The sequence below is a fragment of the Dasypus novemcinctus genome, chromosome 11 (assembly GCF_030445035.2).
Source record: "Dasypus novemcinctus isolate mDasNov1 chromosome 11, mDasNov1.1.hap2, whole genome shotgun sequence".
NCBI classification, from domain to species: Eukaryota; Metazoa; Chordata; class Mammalia; order Cingulata; family Dasypodidae; genus Dasypus; species Dasypus novemcinctus.
Window position 1 is genome coordinate 58,972,077 of NC_080683.1, and position 22,011 is coordinate 58,994,087.

Consider the following 22,011-nt stretch of genomic DNA (forward strand, 5'->3'; position numbering starts at 1 on the left):
GTTGAGGTGAAGCACAGCAGAGACCAGGAACTGAGGTGGCACAATTGACAGGGAACCTCTCACCACATCAGGGTTCTCCAAGATGTAATCCTCGTGAATCCTAAAGGAGAGAAAATGAGAAGAGAAGACAACAAGCAGCAAAAACAGCAGGGTGGGAGGACGATAAGAGGGGAAAATAAATAAATAAATCTTTAAAATAAAAAAAATATAGATCAACCAAAGGAACTGAATCGAGAACTCAGAAATAGACCCTTACATCTATAGTAAAGTGATTTTTGACAAAGCTGTCAAGCCCATCCAGCTGGGCCAGAACAGTCTAGTCAACAAATGGTGCTGAGAGAACTGGATATCCATATCTGAAAGAAAGACAGAACCCTTACCTCATACCTTATAGAAAACTTAACTCAAAATGGGGGTATGAGAGTGGATGTGGCTCAAGTGGTTGAGGATCTTCCCACATGGGAGGTACTGGTTTGGTGCCCAGTGCCTTCCAAAAACAAAACAAAAGAAACAAGCAAAACAAATGGAAAAAACACCTCAGGGGAGCTGATGTGGCTCAATGGATGAGCCCCGACTTCTCACACACAAGGCCCCCCCACCAAAAAAAGGGTGGCAGTGGGAGGAAGAGATAGTTCAAGTGGGTGAGTGCCTGCTTCCCATGTACAAAGGTCCCAGGTTCCATCCCTGGTACTGCCTAAAAACAAATGAAAAAAAAACAACTCTCATTGGGGAGCGGATGTAGCTCAGGGATTTAGCACCTGCTTCCCATGTACAAGTTCCTGTATTCAATCCCCTGTACCTCCTTAAAAAAAATTAACTCAAAATGGATCAAGGACCTAAATATAAAAGCTACAACCATAAAACCCTAGAAGAAAATGTAGGGAAACATCCAAGATCTTGTGGTAGGTAGTAATTTCTTAAACCTACACCCAAAGCATGAGCAATGAAGAAAAAGACAGATAATGGGACCTCCTCAAAATTAAGCATATTTGTTCTTCAAAAGACTTTGTCAAAAAAGTAAAAAGGCTGCCTACTCAAAGGGAGAAAATATTTTGAAACCACATATCTGATAAGGGTTTGATTTCCATGTTATATAGAGATCACACAACTTTAAGAATAAAAAGACAAGCAACCCAATTAAAAATTGGCCAGAAGACTTAATAGACATTTTTCCAAAGAGGAAATACAAACGGCTAAAATGCACATGAAAAAATGTTCAATATCATGTAGCTCAAAACTACAATGAGATACCATTTCACACCTTACAGAATGGCCATTATCAAAAACAAAACAAAACAGGGGAGCTGATGTGGCTCAGTGGATGGGTGCTGGCTTCCCACCTACGAGGTCCTGGGTTCAATCTCCAGCCCCATACCTCAAAACAAAACAAAAAAACAACCAAAAACAGAAAATAAGTGCTGGAGAGGATGTAGATAAACAGAAACACTCATTGATTGCTGGTGGGAATGTAGAATGGTGCAGCCTCTGTGGAAGACAGATTAGCGGTTCCTCAGGTAGCTGAAAATAGAACTGCTGTATGATCCAGAAATCCCATTACTAGAAATATATTCAGAAGAACTGAAAGCAAGGAAGGAAACACGTGAACTGACATTTGCATACCTATGCTCGTAGCATCATTACTTACGATTGCTAAAATATGGAACCAGCTCAAATGTCAATCAACTGAAGAATGGATAAACAAAATGTGATACATACATACAATGGACTATTACTCAGCTGTAAGAAGGAATGAATTCGGGATGCATATGACAGCATGGATGAACCTTGAGGATACTGAGAGAAAAAAGCCAGACACAAATGGACAAATATTGTATAGTCTCACTAACATGAATAAATACTATGAGTAAATTCATGGAGGTAAAACCCCAGAGAATAGGTTACTAGGAGATAGAATGTGGGTTGAGAATGGGACCTGATGCTTAATGTATGTAGAATTTTTAAGGCTTATTGTTAAAATATGGGAATGAATAATTGATGGTAACACATTATAGTAAGTATAACTAATGTTACTGATTTAAAAATGTGATTGTGGCTGAAAGGGGTAGGGGTAGTCTGCCTCTGTGGACATAAATGTCAATTGAAAGGAAGCTAAAGAATAATCTAGGGAATGTATAACAGTGATTTCAGTGGTGGATGAAGATTGTGGTTAGTAATATAAATGTATAAGATATGGGCTATAGTTAGTAGTTTATATATATATATATATATTTCCTTCTCTCTCTCTCTCTCTCTTTCTCTCTCTCTCTCTTGTACCAGGACTGGAGATTGAACCTGGGACCTGGTATGTGGGAAGCCAGTGCTCACCAATGGCTCCTGAGTTGGTTTTTTCATGATCTAGCCATACTGAACTCCTTGCTGTTCTTTATACACCACAGGTAAATAATCTCACCTCAGGGCCTTTCCATTTGATACTTCTCTACCTGGAAAATAAGCCCTCAGATTATCTATATGGATGGCCTGTTTACTCACCTCCTTCATATGTTCTTTGTAATGTCCAGACCACACTACTTAAAATTTTAGGGCCTCCACACTGACCCTGCAGCCACCTATACCACTTCCATTTCCTGATTTGGATTTTTTTTCTGAGCATTTATTTATTACCTTCTATCACAGCACACAATTTATTTATTTACTTACTTATTTACTTTCTCTCCATATGAATGTAGGTTTATAAATGCACAATACCTTACTATGCCGGCACATAGTAAGTGCTCAATAAATACCTGTTAAATAAATGGAATAAATCATGCATAATTTCTTCTCTCATATCCCTGTCATCTTTCTTTTTAACTCCCAAAGCTCCTTTTCTCCAGCATCCTCTCCAGAGGACATAAAAGATTAATTAACAAAATAACCCCTCAACCTAACACTTTATTTTGTTGTGTGAGCAGTTTGACACTTTATTCTAGATATAATCTCTGCAACCAAAAGACCAAATCGAAGTCTTTCCCTAACACAGATAGCTGCCTTCCAACAAAGATTTTTTTCAGTCCTCTCCTCCCACTCTCAAATACAAAGTGCTTATAATTTTTATAACACTACCCCTTTCCCTTTCCCTCCCCACTTTTGTCCTTCCATGAAGACATTAGGGGTCAGCAAACTACACCATCTTTAGGGCCAAATTCTGCCTGCCATCAGTTTATTTAAAATTAGAATACACCCACATCTAATATCTTTAAATGAAAATATACCCTAATGACATAACTTGGCAGAAAAAATGTATAGTATTGAAGTAACAAAAAAATTAGTGTAAAATAAAAAATGACTTTTCACCTGATTTAACCATCTTCTAGGAATCCATGGAGGTTAAAGATTTTTCCTGTGTATATGGTACTGTTGAAGAGATTAATGGATACATTAACACTAAGCATATTCGTTGAAACTGAAGTATATCAGACTAGCAAGACCTATTCATTCACTGAGTCATTTTTATTCTAGTGTCGACTCTTAACTGAAATTATGTGTGAATATATCCCCATACAGTCTTCTGAGAGCAACATTAGGCAAATTAGTTTTCTGTTTAAAAAGAAATTGTAAAATCAAGGCTTTTCAGTATGATTATAGTTATAATACTATCTTACAACATCCTTTATAAATTCCAAAGTGTCTACCCATCTATTTAATTTCACTTTATCCTTCCAAACAAAAATAATGGTAGTTCTATTATATGAAAACATTTCAAAATGCATTCTTCATGAAGCTCATGCACTAAAGACACGCATAAAAATGGACAGAAAAGAATATGCAGAGTAAAATATTTGAAATATAACAGGGGAGCATATTTGTTAAAGAGTGACTACTTTTGAAAACAAAGGCTCCTTTCATGGTGCAAAAGTGACAAGAACATGAAAACTAGAAACAAACCTAAGTTGAATTCTAACTACTACTCTCTCTGCCCTCAATATCCTTACCTAAAAAATCAACCAGAGTTACTATGATGATGAAACATAATGTTATGTAAAATACCTGGCAAAGAGTAGGCATTGAATTTTAGTTCCTCTCCCCTTTTATAATGTGACTAATTTATTAATTTTGTACGTGTGAACTTTTACATATCAACTGATAAATTTTATATATCAAATTTTCTTTAAATAGAGCTAATCCATAACTTTTTCTTAACTAGATTAAACAGAAGTATTACAATTTAAAGGAGAGAAGGAGAGGATGGCATAAAAAGAACTGTTTTATTTTAATTTTCCAGTCTACCAAGTCATTTCAAATAACAATATTCAAAGTTCTCTGGGTTTAAATATGAATAGTTATTCAGCTTAATTTCCCTTCCGTCTCTGAGAAATTAATGTTTACAGCACGGTGTTGCAAACACTGAGTTTTGGAAACTCAAACATTCTAGAACTTTCAAGCATTTAAAAAATATAAACATTTGAAAAAAAAAACTTTTCAAAAACGCATTAAACCATAATGACCATTTTTAAAACCTTGCAAAAAATAAACGAACAGCTTCACTAAATAGGTTAGTTTTCCAAATTATATTTAAAATTCACACAGTATCCAGACTAGTGTTTCATACATGATTGCTCAATTAATATATTTTGAATAAATGATAAAACCAATAACCAAAGACAAAATACTCAATCTTGAAAGGGCAATTTGTTTCAAAAGGGAGAAAAATAGCATGGCAAGGAATTGCAAGTAGAATCCTAAAACACTACATCTTAAAAAATAATCTTTTAAATTAACTTTCCTAAAGGAATACAGTGAACTCCATATTTTTCTTTTGGAGAGAAAATGGACAACATAAACCGAAGAAAGTAATTACCTAAATTATTTATGTGAGTTTTTGGAATATAGCAACACAGTCAGTGAAACTTACATGCAACCACATAATCACAAATATCTACAGGAACTCCATTTTCACATTCAACAGGGCTACATCCTGTCAGTCACCCAGCTAAGGAGACAGTCCCTCCTTTTTGCAAGGGGAGAGGTACGAGGGATTGAACCTGAGACCTTGTACCTGTGAAGCAGGTGCTCAACCACTGAGCTACTGTCTTTTATTATGAAAAATTCATAAAGGATATGTTAACTATGTAGAAAATGAAAAACGGGGGTGGGGGTGGGTAGGTGACGATACCAAATCTACTAAAATGTATTAACTCTAAATAAGAAAGCAAATCAGATTTTATTTGTTTCTCCTCCCTAAACATTATTATTTTCTAAGTGATATAATACAAAGGTTATCCAGTCTTATCTCTTTGCTTTTAGGGAATTATGAATACCTCTTTGAAAAATGGCAACGAGTGATGTGTGCTCTAATAAAGTATGGATAAAAGGTGCAAAATGACAGGCTATGAAACTCAATCACTTTTAATCATTAAGTTTGTTTTTATTAAAACAAAAGAAAAATCCAATTTCCACACAATGAATTATATGAGATTATACAAGAATAAACAAAAGTAAAATGAAAAAAGAAAAGTACACATCTACTACACCAGAACAGCAGACATTTTACTTGGTTATTCTATCTCAAACCCGAATATTACAACCAGGATGTCACAGAATTAACTTCCTTTTGTACCTAGAATGAAAAACAATCTCATTTTAATAGAAGACAATAAGATAGGGTTAATTTGAGAATTACCTAACAGCTTAAACATATTAAGTTTAGAAACTAAGACATATATATATATATATATATATATATATATAGCAAACCAAAAGAAATTACACCTGGCATGTGCGTTAGATAACACCTATGTTTTAGAGATGAGAAAACGGCAGGATTTAGTGACAGCCCTTATGAAGCCTTAAGGAGAGAGTTGGAAGTTTCCTGATATTGATTCCTAAGAAAACTGACTACAGAAAGTCTGAAACTATAACTTTTTTAAAAATCTGGTTGCATCATTTTCTTTTTGGTACACTGCTTCGCCATGCAGGGACCTTGCGCGTCTCCGTGCCCTGCAGGTCTGGGATACCTTTTTTTTTTTTTACGAGGAGGTTCCAGGATCGAACCCAGAATCTCCATATGGTAAAAAGGAGCTCAATTGTTGAGCCATAGTCACTTCCCTACAACCTGCTTTAACATACTTTTAATAAATAAAACAAACAAACAACAAATAAATAAATGCACCTTGAAAGCTATAACTAATGGGCAAATGGTCCAATTCTGGTGCTCTCTAATCTACAAGACACATTTCATTGCTATACCACAGACTTGGAGAATGGCTTTTTCATCAGACCAAAGGGATTAGTAAAATACATAAAAACAGTAAAAAATAATAATGCTTAAACCTGTGCTGAAAACTCAAAATCCTCAAGATTTATTTAGTGTTCTTTGGTTTACTTAAGCTCAAATGCTTTTAAAATACTCAAGCCTGACTCACAGAGCACACAGTGATGTAGAAGATAGCCTAAAGCATCTGCTCTATTTTAGTGCTAGGACTTAAATTCACATTTTTTCGCTGAAGAGACTATAAAGGGTATAAGGTTCCTATCTGTTTGTGATTAGGAATGGGTAAAGTCAAGGGAGAGGCAATTCAGTTATTGTCCCCCCATATCCACTCTATGATGGGAATGCTGAATAAAAAAAATATAAAAAGCCTTTGCTAAGGTAGTTTATTTTTAAAAGGATCAGAGTTACAGCGTTTCCTTAATTTTAAAACAAGTATTAGCATACCATTTTATTAAAGGAATAAGAAATAAAATTATTTCTTTTTAGTTACCTTATTGAGTTCTGGAAACAGTTCCTGTATCACAATGTCCAATAACACATATGTCAGCTAAAGCATATACACACACACCCAAAAAAGAAGAAAAATATTTTTGAGGCAAAAAAACCCACAAAAATGATACACACAAAATTCAAGATAGCAGTTACTTTAACAAGGAAGGTAGGGAATAGGATTAACAATATATTATAAATCAAGCACAAAAATAACTTCAATAATATCAGTAACGTTCTATTTCTTAAGATGGGTGGTAGGTATATATGTGGACATTCTATTATCATGACTCATAACTTACATGTTAAACAGTTTTATATGTAGCAAATATTTCAAAGAAACAGGCAAGACACAAAATTATAATTGTATTAAGATATCAATAGAATATATAGACTATAAACATAAAAATGTTAAACTCTGGCTATTCTATGTGACCTGAATGGAACTACTGATTTTTAAATTACTTAATTGCATGAATTTTCTGTATATTCCAAATTTTCTACAATGAATAAATGCTGATTTCACATCATAAAACAATTTGTGTTATGAAGAAAAAGGGTAAAGTGCAAAAAAAAAGTAACACAAATAAAACATAATTTCTTCTATTTGAATGTCTGAAAATTATTAATATATTCCCTTGATTTAGTATAATGTCACTTACATGGTTAACAATATAACAGATACTCTATGGTGTCATTCACCTACCCTAGCCAAAATTAGGCCATTTTAATGAATTTACCTGCTTGTTGAGTACTGGCTGCTGTAAACCATCAAAGAGAAGTCTGATGCTTTCATACTTGGCTTCTTCACCAATATACTTGACTGTTAGATTGAAAAAAGAAACCCATGTGTGAAACAACTTTATAATATAAGGCGACATGTTATTAACTTGATCATACAGCAAAATCACCACTATGCCTCCCAGATATGAGACAAAAACTTGAATAACCAGCATTTCTGAAAGCAATGTTCCAGCAAGATACTCATAGAAAAAAGGGCTTTATGGTCAAGTTGAAATATGCAGTATCATGCATCTTGCTTATATGATTCACAAAGTACAAGGCATACCACATGTTCTGATGAATGTTGCAGTAAAGAAATCTTGCTTGAACTATTACATGATAAAAGACAGTTGAGAAATAATAACTATTACATTATCCCATTAGGGTAAGGAAAAAAAAAACAACTAAAATTATTTATATACATTTGTACATACATGCATATAAATACACCAAAAAATTTCTGTGAGGTTTCACTGGAACATGCGGCTACTTCTGCACAGTGGGGAGAAGATAGCTTCTACTTTTAATTCTATGTATTTTCCTAATGTTTGAATATCTTAGTATCAGACGAAAAAAAAAACCACGTAAATTTAATTGTTCAATTAAAATATTTCTTTGCTTAATTACTATTAACCATCTTACTGAATAATTATTTTGGGAAATGCTATAAATACTTAACCACTAATTTAGGGTCCAAAAAAATTCAGATTCATTTTTGACTGCACAACCATCATGTATCACTCCTGTTTCCCAAAAGAGTCAATTCCCATTAAAATTTCTGCTGATGGTTCCCCTCCCAAGAAAGAAAAGAAAATTATTAAGTAAATAAGATGCTCAAATTTATCTGCCCTCTCCCCCCAATCATAACTAAACTCAGTGTTATACTTGGAAAATTTTCACTTTATGTTTGTCTCTATAAGGCAAATCTAACCCTAAGATGCAAAGGCCAAATTCAATTTACAATTAGAAAATTTTCAGTATTTTCAATATAGGCAGGTGGTAGAATATGAATCTTTGTGTATCTTCTAATTCACCAATACTACATATGAAAAGCTGTGAAGTATAATGGACAAATCTCAGTGATCCTTTCAGATCCTTAAGGAGTTGCTATTTAAGAGATGAGTAGAGGACAACAGGAAGGAATGCTAGGCTTACTCACAAGCTAAGTTACTCCTTTCCTAACAGAAGTCTTGCAGTAGACAACATTATTTTGGCTTTCCATGTTGTTTCAGAATAGCAAAACTGAGATTGTTAAAGCCATGAATACTGTAAGTTGACTGTATTACAAAACTATTTCATTATTTACGTACAGAGAAGGCAACTCAAAAATAGCTATGTACCCTTTTACATTCAGATCAGGGATTTAACTGCCTTCACACAGAGCAGCAGATTATTCTAAAATAAGTTCTACAATGTTGGAATAATTCTCTAGGGTTCTATCCTCTCTTTATCTTAACTCTATATTTTTCTCGGAACATTACTATCCATTCACACATGATTCCCATATCTCTAACCTAAATCACTTTCCTCCAAGTTCCAAACCTGGATATCCAACTGCTTCCTAAACATTCCCTCCTGAAACATTTATAGGCATTTCACACTCAAAATGTCCTTATTATCATTTGCTTTGACTCCTTGTCATTTTTTTTCCTATCTCGATAAGAGGCTACTACTATTCATTTATTTTACAGGAGAGGTGACCATCTTCCTCCTCTGTAATACTTCTGTAAATTGCACATGGCTCTATTATCACATATTATCTTTTGTCTGTCTTTCCTACTACACTAAGCTCTAAGTACATTTTTATAATATCCTTTGCACATTCTGCATACTGCTTAGCACGTGGCAGGTGCTCAATAAATTTGGAATGGAGGAATGAATTCTGATCTTTCAATCATACATGTTATGGCAGCTCTCATCATTATACAGTAGGCATCGACTCCAGTTCTCCCACTGATGGCCCCTGAGATCAGTTTGATTATAATTCATTCATTGAAAGATGGTGGCCATTTTACAGAAATAGCCTTTTCTTAAAGCTCTTAGTGCAAACATTATAAAAATCAACTACTATTTTATGAGTTCATTTTAATTGATCCATTTCTAAAATGAAAACTCAGTTAAAATTTGCCTCAATGATCACTATACATTGTGTTCTCAAAGAAATGCAAATTTATTTGAGTTTCAGTTACTTCTTTAAATATTACACCTGGAATGTAATTCATCATTTTCTCAAAAGTCTGTTTTGCTCGTTTTCGCTTGTCTTGGAGAGAGCGAGGTTCCGTGTTTTCACAGAATACAGCATCTAAAAAAGAGAAAAAGAAATATTTGTTAGAATATTCAATTACTTATACACAAAGTATTTCTTTATAACAGAAATACTACTAAACCAAAGGAAAATAAAACATCTTACTTTTTAGATGCAGTTACAAAATCATTAAGAGTACAAAAACTTGGTGAAACATCAGAAACATCAGAAAATATGAACCTCTGAGGAGTGTTATGAGTGAGACCAAACGGTGCTCCTGAAATAATTGTTCCAATTTACACTGAAGATAGTAGTCAGTATACATTTCCAGGGTATTTTTGAAGAGGATTCGAGTCCCCATTAATAGATGATGAAGCCAGTCAGGAACTTGGAAAACCACCCGTCCTGAAAACAATAACATGGAATACACTATTAAGAAAAACAGGTATTTTGAACATTTTCTAATACCACCCCTCCAACCCCACACACACATATAAACACAAAAATTGACAATGGTCAATATTTGATTTGTAAACACTAGTAACTTTAGTATTTTCAAGTATTTCAATTGTACTGAATTTTTTTTTTGTTGAGGAAACAGAACCTGAGACCTCTTATGTGGGAAGCTGGTGCCCAACCACTGAACCACAATGGCTTCCCTGAGTTGGTTTTTCCAATTGTTCACTTGTTTTTTTCTCTTTGTTTTTAAGGAGGTACCAGGAACCAAACCTGGTACATCCCATGTGGGAAGCAGGCACTCAACTGCTTGAGTTGCATCCACTCCCAATAAGATTGTATAGTTTTATTTTTGTTTTTCAGGAGGTACTGGGGATTGAACAAAGGACCCTGTATATGGGAAGGAGGCACTCAACCACTGAGCTACATCTGCTCCCCTGTACTAAATTCTTATAAAAGAAATAACTTCAATAAAAAATGTAGTTATGATGGAGCAATACTCAAGTGCATTAATTTGAATTAAAGAAATACAACAAATGATTTAAAGAAAGGTCTTAACTCAAACCTCTCAGACCTTACCTACATACATCAGGTAATCATAGACTCCTTCTACAGTCATCACCTCCATAAAATAGTTTTGATTTTGCTTTCTTTCTATATTCTCAGCACGGTTAGCATTATTCTTAAACAGATCATTGAAAAGCTAAAGCAAAAAATAAAATAATAAAAAGATATATAGTTTATTACATCTACTGGTAATAAACTCTAAGGCTGAAGTGACACAGCAAGGACATTATTACATAAAAGTCTGCAATCATTTTAGGTACAACAAATAATTCATTATCCATAGAGAGCCCCTTCTATTTATATACCAAAGGAAACAAACACATAAAACTATATAAATACATGATAGCTAATTTTGAAACTGACATTATTTAAAGATTATAAACCACCATTTAAGTAATGAATATTTAGAAATAAAAATTAAGCTTTATGGAAACATCCAGACACTACAGACAGGGCAGATGGCTCAGGAATTTGGTCCCTTGCCAGTGGGCCCTAATCTGGCATTTATGCTCCCCAGTGTGACAGAGTTAGACTCAGCAGTGGTTTCCCTTGCATGACTCTTCTGTTCTTCTATTTGAACCTATAATTAGTACTAGAGTTGGTAGGTGTACATCCAAGAGACTTAAATTTTTGGGCTGTCTATATGCCAGCTAAGCCCTCAATCTCAACGGAGTTGCAACAGCTACTCTCCAGTTCAATGGACTCACCCAGTACAACTAATATGGAGGAGATGATGGACAAACAACATACAAAGAACCAACAGTGCCTACAACTGCAAGCAAGAGTCCCATCCATTGGATGTATAGGATCAAAGCCTCCCTCAAATAATGGAGGAACAGGCATAACTATCCCAGAGTCCTCAGGATTGGGAAACAAACTATGGACTAAAAGAAACTTACTAGTATTCTACTATAGACTTATTGTGATTCTGGCTATGGAAGAAATACCATTGTGGAGGCAGTAACCCATGGATGTTCTGGGGTTAGAGAGAGGGAAAAACAGGTGTAACAAGGGGGCATTTTCGGGACTTGAGAATCATCTGAATGACAATACAATGACAGTTACAGGCCATTATATATCCAGCCATAACCTACAGAGGTGAATGGGGGAGAGTGTAAACTACAATGTAAACTATAATCCATGCTTAGTGGCAATTTTCCAAAATGTGTTTATCAGTTGCAATGAACGTACCACACTGAAGAAAGATGTTGCTAATATGGAAAATGTGGGAGGTATGGGGAGTGGGCATATGAAAATCCCCTACATATTCTCACTAACATTTATGTAACTGAAGTATCTTTTAGAAAATAAAAAAACTGGGAAAAAAATTAAACTTTAAGCAAAGTTTGGATAATAACAAAGCACAGAAAAGGCTAATCAATTTGAAACAAAACAAGATATGAAAAATTATTCATAGTAAAAATGATGAAATACAACTAAATTTTAACCCTCAGTACTCCTAAAATATACAAAATTCTTACATTAGTCAATAATCAAATATATATTAATTTTAACAAAAGCATTTTTACTCATTCATGAATTCATTCAATAAACACTTAAGTACTTTCTCTGTACCAGATAGTATTTCAAAGATAGATTGCTATTCTCCAAGAAGTTTAACATCTAATAATATAAAGAGGTCAAGAAATAAATGAAAGGAAGTAAAATAGGCAAGAGAGAAGGGGACTTGGAATAAAAAGTATTCAATTTTATCTGAAAGATTAACAAAACGCTTCCTAGAAAAGTGCCATGAGAACAGAGACTATCTACTCTATGGGTTTTGTGCCAGATAGTCTTAATCTAGAGGCATAACTTTAAAACCTTTTTACCCAGTTTAAGAAATATGAAAAGGGCTCTCTCTCGGCACACTCACTCCACCCAAAACCTCTTCGAAATATTTTTATTAGAAAAGAGCAATACTATAGTCAAACGTTTGGAGAACAAAGGGGGAAAGTACCCACAACCTAACCACTTAATATGCCACAACTTTTTATTTTCGTATATTCCCTTCTAATTTCTAAGTACATATTTGCAATCAGGTTTCAAACAAGTACATGACTGTAATCATTGGGGTTCAAACAAGATCATTTAGCATCCTATCAAATATCTTTATGTTGCTTTATAGTTTTCATAAGCATAATTTTACCTGCTGCAAAATAGTTCTTGAACAGATATGTCTAAATGTCTGTTTCTCTAATGTTCCCCTAATCATTCCTTTAATGTAGGAGTTTTATGTTTCCAATTTTTCATTTCTATAAATACTTTCATAAATATTTATAAAGCTCACACTTTACAGGTTCTTCTTCTATTGGATTATTTGGACAAATTCCTAGCAGTGGATCATGAGGTCAAAGAGTATAAACATCTGGTGGATTTTGTTACATACTACGAAATTCTTTTTCTAAAGAATTGGGCCCATTTACAAGCCACCAGCAAAAAAAATTTCCTTTTCACCTAACCTTCCTAAATTCTTGTAGATATATCCCCTGTGTATTAAAATCCACACTCCAATATAATTCCTCTCTCCTCAGTTTCTGCAGGGTACCTCTATAATCCTACCCCCATTAGGGCATTTATATTCTATAACTCACGAAAGCATGTACATATAGTGAACGCCATCTAAAAAAGAATTTCATAAAAATCTCTTACATCTTTTCAAGCAGTTTTCATGCTTAATATCAAAATGTATGTACAACCTTCCTGAGAGAGAGGACTGTACTTGTATCTTTCTCTTGGGAAATAGAGCTATTACTGAGTAGTACTGAAACTTACCACAGAACCACTTAAAATGATGCTTGTGCAGAGGGGAGAAAAAAATTAATGCCCATGTCTCAATTTCTCCCCTTCAATAGTTTAGTATTTTTCACTTTATAATGATGTTTAATGTGTTCCATGAGGGGAAATGGAATTTTTGCGTCCAATGACTACTGTCAAAGATTCATTAAATAAACAAAATATACCTTAATATAGATAAAGCACAAACCACAAACAAATTTAACACAAGCCAAGTCTTTAACCACTAAAGCCTTTGGAACACCAAATAGGTTAGTGTCTCCTGTTCCTCCCAATTCCAGAGTCCCATGTCTCTGTGTGTGTGTGTGTGTGTGTGTGTGCATGCACACACACTCACTGCTCAAGAAATTTAAGTACCAAGCAGGATTTCAGATCATCATAGATTAGACCCAACTTCTGTTTCACCTGAAAATGTCTGCAAGAAATAGTAAACTGTTATTTTAATAGATAGATTTGGAAAAGAATAAAAAATACAATAACAAAAATATTTTAAACTCAATGGATAAGTTTAAAGAGCAGATCAGACATAGCTAAAGAAGTATGGCAAGAAGACAGATTAGAAGAAACAAACAAAAATAGATCAGATAGAGCAAAAACAAATCAAGGAAACAGAAAATATGTGGGAAGGTGAAGCGATATAGAGGACATAACGACACTTAAATAAGTGTTCCAAAAGGAAAGGAAAGAGGGAATAGAGAAAAGGCAATATGTAAAAAGATAATGGCTGAGAATTTTTCAAAAGTAATAATAGGCACTGACTGTTAAAGTAATGACCCCAAGGATCATGCCTATTTGTAGCCACACCCTTGTGTAGTCCTCTCTCATATCAACTCTGGGCTTAGGTACATCACTTGCTTTGGCTAATGAGACCCAGCAAAGCCTGAGTAAACAGAAGCCTGGAAAGTGGTTGTGAATTGGGGATTGCCCTCTTAGATGCTGTTGCCATGTGAGCCCAGGATCAGTTGCTTGAGGCATGCAGTCCAGTTAATAGCTAGCACTAAAACTCAGACATGTAAGTGAAGCCATCTTAGGTCATCTAGCCCAAAAAGAGCCACCAGGTAGGTGACTGCAGCCCAAATACGAAGAGTATAAAGTACAATGAAACTAAGCCCAGCCCAAATTGCTAACAATGAATTATGAGCAAATAAAATGGCTATTGGTTTAAGCCACTAACTTTGGGGTGCTTTGTAACACAATAATATATTACTGATACAGAAATTTGTACCTATAAGTGGGATGCTACCATAACACTGGGTATTGGCGTCGGAACAGGATGTGGGTGGAGACTGGAGAAGTATCAAAGAATCTGTTGGTGAAGTCTGAAAAAATGGCAACAAACTATTAGTAGAGGCTGGAAAATCAATGAGGTAATAGGAGGTGAGAAACTGACACATGGATTATTTTCTTTGAACCCAGTGTAATTAAACCAGCATTCAATAGCAGCAATAAAAGAATAACCTGAAAATCCCAAAATATTTAGAAGAAACATTTTTAAATAACCTGTAGGCCAAAGAAGGAATAATGATGGAAAATTTGGAATGAAAGATTACAAAATTACTAGATAGTAAAATTTATGAGCAACAGTTAAATCAGATTTAGAGGAAAATTTAAACCTTTTAATGCTTATTTTTAAAAAAGAAAGACTAGACATTATCGAGTTAAGCATTAGCTTCACCTTATGAATTTAAAACCATAATAGAAAAACAAAAAAGCAAGGTATACTTTAAAAACACATTATGACTATAAAATTAATGATAGGCAGTAAGCAAGCTTACTAAAGCATTTTGCAAGGCTGACAATATATATCACTCAAGAGTATGATGAAACCCTACCCAGGGGATTTCCACAGTTAAGGCCACCTCAGCACAAATGTAACTTTTAGAAACCTTAAAATAAACCTTACAATACTAGTTTGAACATACTTTGTGAAAGAAACACCTAGTAATAACTGATTTGGACTGAATATGAAAGAACACTGCTTGAATAAACCTGCTTAAACATTATATGGTGCCTGAGACTCACATGGACTGAACCAAAGGAGAGAAGTTAACCCTGGGGACTTTGTCATCCATAGATCCTGACTATGACAAATGGTGTTGAGGATGAGACCCAAGTAATTAATAAGGAAGGGCAGACTCCTAGGAGAAGGACCGTTTGGATGCCAGAGGTACGTTCCTGGCTTGAAGACTAACCACTGCCTGATCTATCTCCATCACCTGCTGTGTGACAGAAGTTTCTCATCCTAAAAGATCCAGGCATGATGATACCATCTACAAGAAAAGCCAAGGTTAATGGGTATGGGGAATGGCAGGAAGAGACGAGATGTGGAGGCGTCTTTGGGACTTGGAGCTGCCCTGGATGGTGCTTCAGGGGCAATCACCGGACATTGTAAATCCTCACAGGGCCCACTGGATGGAATGGGGGAGCGTATGGGCCATGATGTGGACCATTGACCATGAGGTGCAAAGGTGCCCAGAGATGTACTTACCAAATGCAATGGATGTGTCATGATGATGGGAATGAGTGTTGCTGGGGGGGGAGTGGTGGGATGGAGGTGGTGGGGTTGAATGGGTCCTCATATATATATTTTTAATGTAATATTTTTACAAAATCAATTAAAAAAAAAAAAGCCAAGGTAAAAAATATTAAGAAACTTATCTGCTGCTATCCATCAATGGGGGAGTTAAAAGAACTATTCCCCAATAGACCTCTGGGTTAATGCGTACACAAAGTCCATAAAAATCATCACCACACTCTATGCGCTCCTGATGAAACTGTGCAGCTCCATTAGGAATGCACTACACCCTACGATGCTTGGTTGGGTGCTTCTAGCTGTGGCCCAGGAACAACATGCCCAAGTCCTACAGGCTCACTTCAAGGTTGTAGCACATTGCCTCGGTGATCCAAAGTCTTGTGAGCTATGGAATAATGATCCTGAGGGCTCTGAACTGCCACTGGCTGCACTTCATGCACTAACAGTCACTACTTAGCATATGGTAGGCAAGGCAGCTGCCTCTTCCACAGACAGCTCAGATAAGGAAGAGTGTGCCCCAGATACTACAAAAGTATACCAGAAAGTCCATCCCCAGATACGGAGGGAGATTAAAAGTCTGCTCAAAGGCTTGATGCAAAGACCATCAAGACACGATGCAAGGGAAGTGGATGTGGCTCAAACAGTTGGGCATCCATCTACCATATGGGAAAGTCCCAGGTTCAAGTCCCATGCCTCCTAAAAGAAGACAAGCAGACACCACCCCCACCACAACAAGCTAGACACCACCTCCACTGCAATAAGATGCTGCAGCCTGCAGCAGATGTGACTCAGGCCATTGGACACTCGCCTCTCATGTGGAAGGTCCCGGGTTCAGTTCCTGATACCTCCTGGAGAAGGCAAGCAGACATTGAGCAGAAAGACGAGAGAACCATCTGGGAGATGGGGGGAGGAGATTAACAAAGAAAAAAAAAAAAAAAAAGACAACGCAAGGACCATCAGAAGGGTGCCACGTGGTTATACAGAATGTATCTGACAGGAAGTGGTATGCTACCCCTCCACTCACGGGTTGAGAGATCCAACAGCTAGCAGCTATCTCCAGAGACAGTAAGACTGTGTCATGACCTAAGACCCAGTCAAGCTTATCCAAGGAGCAAAGCAGAGTGGGACCCAAAAGGCGCAATTACAAATCATGCCTACATCTTTTTGCAATGCCTATTTATGGCCTAGCTGTTTGGCACACCTCAGCATGAGTTTACTTTCCTCAAGAGCTGAGCATGGCTCCACAGAGGAAGGAAGGCAGCTGCTTCAGCACCTAGGCATGTGTCAATGGGTCTTCAGAGATGCTACTCCTACAGGGCCAGGACACCAATGGACAAGTCCTGAGCAAGCCTCTCTGAGTCTCAATGCCTTTCATTTGTTTTTAAGGGGAGCCCTGCCATACACCAAGCCAACCTCTTTGGTCCTAATGGCAAAAGTTTCCAAAGTGAATCAAACTTTGCAGGCCCTCACCACCCTGGAAATTGGAACTTAACCAACCAACAAAAAGTGTTTATGGCAACAATCTGCCCCTCCTACCCAGAACAAAGTAGCAAAAAGCTACACACAAATACACACACACACACACACACCTACAGGCCCCTCTCCCTGGTGACCCAACAAACCTTACAAAAGGACCAGGGTGACTTCTACTGGTAGCTGTGCTGAAGGGGGCTTCCTAATTGACTCATCTCTGTCAAGTCGTGTGAGTTCCTGAAGACATTCCTTGATGTCAAGATGGCCCATTAGTCCACCCACCCAGACAGATAAGCTTCAGATCTTCACCACTGGCAGGCCCTCACTCATGCTAGGGATCCAGTGGTTGTTCCCCCAGGTACCCCATGGATGACAATCACCTATCATTGACCTCTCAGTATTTTGGGGGCCAAAAAATGCAGACTTTCATAGCTTTATTGGACACTGGATTGCACTTGATCACTCTTGATGCTCACTTCACCAGTGCAGTATACTGACCCCACAATGCCCACTGATAGACTGAGAGGGGAACAGGCATCTGGGACACCAGCCATGATCACCATCAAGGTAGGATCTATCCTTCCATGAGGCTAAATGCTGCTGCTGTCCACTTCCCCAGCTACTGTTTCCTACCATTGGCATGAACATCCTGGCACTCCCAGTTACCTACATGGACCAGGCCAAAGTCTTCCACAATGACAATTGGCTATGCCTGCTGGGAGTTGTTAAAGCTTCCCAGACCCTTCTATGAGGTTAGCACTCCACAACACCAGCTCAGACAGAGCCCTGAGGGGACATGGGTGAGGCAGATGTCCTGAAACACAACACCATCTGACCTTTTAACTCACAATCAGGCCTACACTCAAGGTGGGCAGATGGGGGTAGGGAATGGAGGCTGACCATTGATTACTGCAACCTCAACAAGGCCATGCCTCTATCATAGTCCTTCTACAGACAGTGTCACCATCTTGGAAGAAGTAAAAAAAGCGGCTGTCAGTTAGTTTACTGTCAATTACCTAGACAACATGTTCTATTCGGCTCTCCGTGAGGAAGATCAGGCTCAATTGCTTTTATTTTTAAAGGCCAGCAACACACTTTCACTAGGTTCCCAATGGGCTACCTAAATAAACCCCCATTGGCCTATGGTCTCTGCCAACAGGATCTGGCAGCTCTCCAGCTGCCATTTGACATCCATTTGTGGCATTATGTGTATGACATCTCCTTGGCTGCTAACCAGAAAGATGGGCCCTTACACTGACCACTGACATCCTGACCCAACAGGGATGGGCTCTCACAAGAAAAAGGTGCCTGCCTGCCAACTCCATCAAATTTCTGGGCTACATTTGGGCAGGGTAGGCCACCATATTCCACAGCCAGTCCACCTCAAGCTCCTCATTTTCCAGGCTTCCACCTCAGTCAAAGAGGCCCAATACACTGTTGACATGTTCAGCTTCTGGAAAAGCATATCTCACATCTATATCTGGGACTCTTCTATCAAGTCACCTAGAAGACATCCACCTTCACTTCGGGCCCTTCCCAGGAATATGGCCATAAAGGATGCCCAGTGGGTGGTCCCAAAGGTCTTCCACTGGTCACATGGGGAAAGGACTTTTAGCTTGAGATCTTAGTGACCCCATTGTCTGCCTAATGGAGTCTGGACTACCCATTCATGGTCCCAATTCCCAAAAGGTTTTGATGCAAGCATCTTCTGGAGGCTGCCAGCAACTGTATTTCCCCCCTAAAAAAGCAGGCTGTCACATATCTAGCCCTCTCTGAAATGGAGGCACTTATAGGATCTTAACTCATTATATTAAAAATGGAAATATCCATGACACCTTGGGTCCAAGATCCCAATGTGAGCAAACTGGGAACTGCCACCAAAGCAAGTCTGGTTGAATCGAAATGGCATTTGCAAGACCAGGCTAAGATAGAACCCCCATGAGCCTCGGCACTTCATGAACATGTCAGCCTCTGCCCTCCTGGTTGCCTGAGGAAGATCTCCAACAATCATTTTGTATTTATAGTAACAACAAAAATGAAAGTTTTCTTTCTTTCTTTTTTTTTTTGGTGGGGGAAAGAGGGCTGTCCTTTGCACTCCCACAGCTCTACATGCTTGACACTACTCTGACACTCAAATGAGCTTCTTGAGAACAGGAAAAAGATCTTTATCCCCATTGCCTACACTAAAGAGGGGGCAAACAATAAAATGTTTGTTTAATGAATGGATGAAAAATTTTATAAGCCATTAAAATTAGGTAATACCATAAAATAAATATAATTACATTAACAGCAATTATCCCTTGGTCATTGGAAACTGGTGATTTTACATCCTAAGGAAACCATTTTTAAAAATCCCCCAATACAGAAATGGTCACAGTTTGCAAATACAATTATCTAAAGAAATACTTACCACGTTAAAGCAAAGAACCAAGTAACTATACAATACTTTCTCTGGATACTGTGCAACTGATTTCCATATAAAGAAAATATAAAGTCCTACCCACTTCATTAACAAAGGATTCTTCCTATAATGGAAAAGTCATCTCAAGTATGGCAACTTGAACTTATTGTCTTTTAAATGCAACATGAAGTACCTTCTTGTTGTTTTCTGAAGTAGGGCTGAGAATGGTCAGTTCTGGTTTGCTTGGTTTAGGCTTTGGAGATTCACAAGAATTAATGAAATTTATGATGAAAGGCTCCAAATGCTGACCTTTCTGTGGTGACATAAGAAATCATTGTGTGAGAATCCAAAATCAAAATTAAGATTTTTAGTAAACCATAAAATTTGTTGTAAAGTACACATAATCACTTACTCACCTCTTTCATTAGCTTTCCAGGAACAGACTTTATTATTTTCCCTGTAATTAAAAGTAAAATGTTAATTTTATGAAGGCATAAATAAACTTCATAATTGTTCATATAAATACTTCACAGAGTAGTTTTATTTACTAAGTAGACAAGTAAAATGTGAAACTGTAAAAATATTTATAATTGACCATTTCACATTCAACAAAAATTTAAAACAAATATGATAATTCTGAATTACTGATATGGACTTTGGATTTTAAAAAGAAATAATCCAGTGGGGTGGGAGGCAGGGAAAGGGATAGAACAAGACAAGTGGTGATAACTGCTGAAGTAGAGTTCATTATAAAATCTTCTCTACTTTTGTGTATATTTGAAATTTTCCATAAGAAAATGTTTTCAAAAGATTTTAAACAATGAATAGCCAATGATATCTAAAAATAAGTAAAAGTCAAAAGGAAAGAAATCTTAGGGGTTATTACAACATATAAAAAGTTGTAATGTAACACTGTAAGAGCAACAATGTTTAAAAAAGGGCTATTGGAATAAGTTACATTCTGAACTTCAGATTTAAAATTTCGATTCTAATCCTTTGTTTGCCACACTTCCTTCTTGATCTCATCTTCAGGCTTTCTTATTACAAATATCAAAGATCTTGAGACTTTCTCAAGTATTTAGAAATAACTGCTAAAATTAATCAAAACTGAGAAATATAATTTAAATTTGTTTAATTTTAGAATTAGAAAAAAAAAATAGATGTATGGCAACAGCAATAGACATTAATAATAAAAAAACAGTTGGAATTACATAAGCGTCTTCACAGAACTTCCAGCAGTAATGCTTCCATAACTTGCTGAGCCCCTTTTTATTTTATTTTTTGAATTTGAAATAATGTTATTTTAAAAATAAAGATAAAAATAAGAAATAGAGATTGTTTTACAACAGGCAAACCAACCCCACCCCTCCCACCCAGCTATTTCTCTGCTGCTTCTCATATTCCTATAATGCACTCCTCCGTACTCAGAATGTTCGTAAGTTCCTTAAATTACACGGTTTCACTATATACTTTTCCGTCTTCTACATGCTCTTCCAAAGCCAACTTATTTACTCAATCTAATTTCAAATAACACTCAAATCTATAAAACTTGCCTCTCTCCTGACCTCTCCTGGTTTATAAAATTTTTGCAACTATAATAGATTCTCTAAACTCAAGTTCAAAACGGCTCTTAATTTTATCCCCTATCCCAGCAAGTAACAATAGCATTCATCTAGTTGTTTAGATAGAAATCTGGGTCATCATTGATCATTTTTCTCATTTAGACAAACCTAGCCAGTATCTAGGTCTACCCAAATCTATTTCCTGAAGACCATACATCACCAAATATAAAGGGTCCTCAAATTTTCCCTGAATAAGACTACCATGCCCCTCCCAAATATTTTGGCTCAACTGAATGTGTTAATGTTGGGGATGTAAATAAAAGTCAAATGCCTATCTGTAATATTTAATCCATTAATTCAATTACATATACATACTTAAAATACACCTGCCTAGCAGGTAAATAAGCTAGAACTCTTTCTAGCTTATATTTGGTCTGTTTTTCAATTTTACATAAAAGGAAACTTGCTATATATATTCTTTTGGGTTTTGCTTCTTTC

At 36.4% G+C, this 22,011-nt stretch overlaps 2 protein-coding genes across 17 annotated transcripts in view; one reads left to right on the forward strand and one right to left on the reverse strand.

Moving 5' to 3' along the window:
- NT5E (5'-nucleotidase ecto) overlaps positions 1-15,722 on the forward strand; it is a 109,450-nt gene extending 93,728 nt beyond the window's left edge. Inside the window, exons 9-10 of one of the 4 annotated variants that reach the window (XM_058307117.2) lie at positions 2,278-2,396; positions 15,619-15,722. In XM_058307117.2, the coding sequence (XP_058163100.1) occupies positions 2,278-2,354 (77 nt within the window). In that variant the 3' untranslated portion in view covers positions 2,355-2,396; positions 15,619-15,722. Of the gene's footprint in view, positions 1-2,277; positions 3,318-5,244; positions 5,341-10,547; positions 10,678-15,618 lie in introns of those variants that run through there. The other 3 variants (XM_058307119.2, XM_058307118.2, XM_058307116.2) reach the window with 3 other exon arrangements.
- The window catches only part of SNX14 (sorting nexin 14), a 110,004-nt gene continuing 93,333 nt past the window's right edge, over positions 5,341-22,011 (reverse strand). For 7 of the 13 annotated variants that reach the window (XM_004474839.5, XM_012518156.4, XM_023583606.2 and 4 more), the window contains 8 exons: positions 20,368-20,408; positions 20,145-20,264; positions 10,764-10,887; positions 9,969-10,133; positions 9,690-9,785; positions 7,441-7,523; positions 6,702-6,758; positions 5,341-5,557 (listed from right to left, as the gene is read on the reverse strand). In XM_004474839.5, coding sequence (XP_004474896.3) covers positions 5,519-5,557; positions 6,702-6,758; positions 7,441-7,523; positions 9,690-9,785; positions 9,969-10,133; positions 10,764-10,887; positions 20,145-20,264; positions 20,368-20,408 — 725 coding nt within the window. In that variant the 3' untranslated portion in view covers positions 5,341-5,518. Of the gene's footprint in view, positions 5,558-6,701; positions 6,759-7,440; positions 7,524-9,689; positions 9,786-9,968; positions 10,134-10,763; positions 10,888-11,912; positions 14,864-15,711; positions 16,971-20,144; positions 20,265-20,367; positions 20,409-22,011 lie in introns of those variants that run through there. The other 6 variants (XM_058307111.2, XM_058307112.2, XM_058307113.2 and 3 more) reach the window with 4 other exon arrangements.